We start from the raw sequence: 1,240 nt of genomic DNA, 5'->3' as shown, positions 1-1,240 counted from the left end.
ATAGAAAAGATATGCCTTGCCTTGGTGTTCGCCATCTAGAAGCTCACGCATTACATGCATGCTTACACCATCCACTTGGTTGCTAAAGCTGACCCGATCAAATACGTCATGTCCAAACCAGTCTTGACAGGATGACTCACTAAATGGGTGTTGCTTCTTAACCAGTATGAGATCATCTACGTTCCAGCTAAAGCCATCAAGGGACAAGCGCTAGCAGGCTTTCTTGCCGATTACCTAATCCCAGTTGATTGGAAAATCTCAGACGACTTGTCTGACGAGTAAGTGTTCAACATCGACATCTTCCCAACATGGACAATGTTTTTCGACCGATCTACACGAGCAGATGAAGCAGGGGCAATAGTAGTATTCATGTCGCCACAATGGCAAACATTACCTTATTCCTTTCAACTAAGCGAATTACGCTCCAACAACGTCGCTGAGTACCAAGCACTGATCATCGGGCTCCAAATGGCGATCAACATGGGAATCACAGCCCTTGAGGTATTTGGCGATTCCAAGCTTATAATCAATCAACTCTTAACTGAATATGAGGTGAGGAAAGATGATCTCGTCCCATACTTCCGGCTGGAAACTCAACTGCTACAAGAGTTTGAGACTGTGACACTAGAACATGTGCCAAGAAAAGAAAATCAAATGGTAGACACTCTCACCAACCTAGCCTCGAGCATGACACTGGGAAAAGATGAAGCTGCAGATGTGCTAATTTGCTAAAGATGGGTGATCCCGCTCATTACCGAAATGCTACTGGATGATACAAATGTCATCTCAGTACTTCCAATTGATGTTGAAGAGTGGAAACAACCGTTGATCGGCTATTTAGAGCATGGAAAACTTCCAGATGATCCTAAACACCGCTCGAAATACGTCGACGAGCACCTCGCTTTCTCTACTACAAAGAAACACTCTACCGACGCTCTTTCGAATGAGTACTTTTGAGATGCCTAGGTGAAGAAGAAGCCAATCAAGCCATGGAAGAAGCATACTTAAACGTATGCGGGGCGCATCAGTCTGGACCAAAGCTACATTTCTAGCTCAAAATAATGGGTTACTACTGGCCAAGCATGGTAAAGGACTGCCTGGAACATGCCAAAATGTGCCAAGCCTGCCAATTCTACGCCAACTTCATACATCAACCACCTGAACCATTACACCCTATAGCTGCTTTATGGCCATTCGATGCATGGAGACTGGACATCGTAGGACAAATTACTCCAAAGTC

At 44.8% G+C, this 1,240-nt stretch overlaps 1 protein-coding gene across 1 annotated transcript; it reads left to right on the top strand.

The window, feature by feature from the left end:
- Window positions 1-315: 315 nt before the first annotated feature.
- LOC139191935 (uncharacterized) lies at window positions 316-732 on the top strand. The gene has a single exon (XM_070812965.1). The coding sequence runs from the start codon at window positions 316-318 to the stop codon at window positions 730-732; it is 417 nt and encodes a 138-aa protein (XP_070669066.1).
- The last annotated feature ends 508 nt before the right edge of the window (window positions 733-1,240 follow it).

Source organism: Malus domestica, chromosome 15 (genome assembly GCF_042453785.1).
Source record: "Malus domestica chromosome 15, GDT2T_hap1".
Taxonomy (NCBI): domain Eukaryota; kingdom Viridiplantae; phylum Streptophyta; class Magnoliopsida; order Rosales; family Rosaceae; genus Malus; species Malus domestica.
This window is presented reverse-complemented; position numbering and strand designations above follow the sequence as displayed.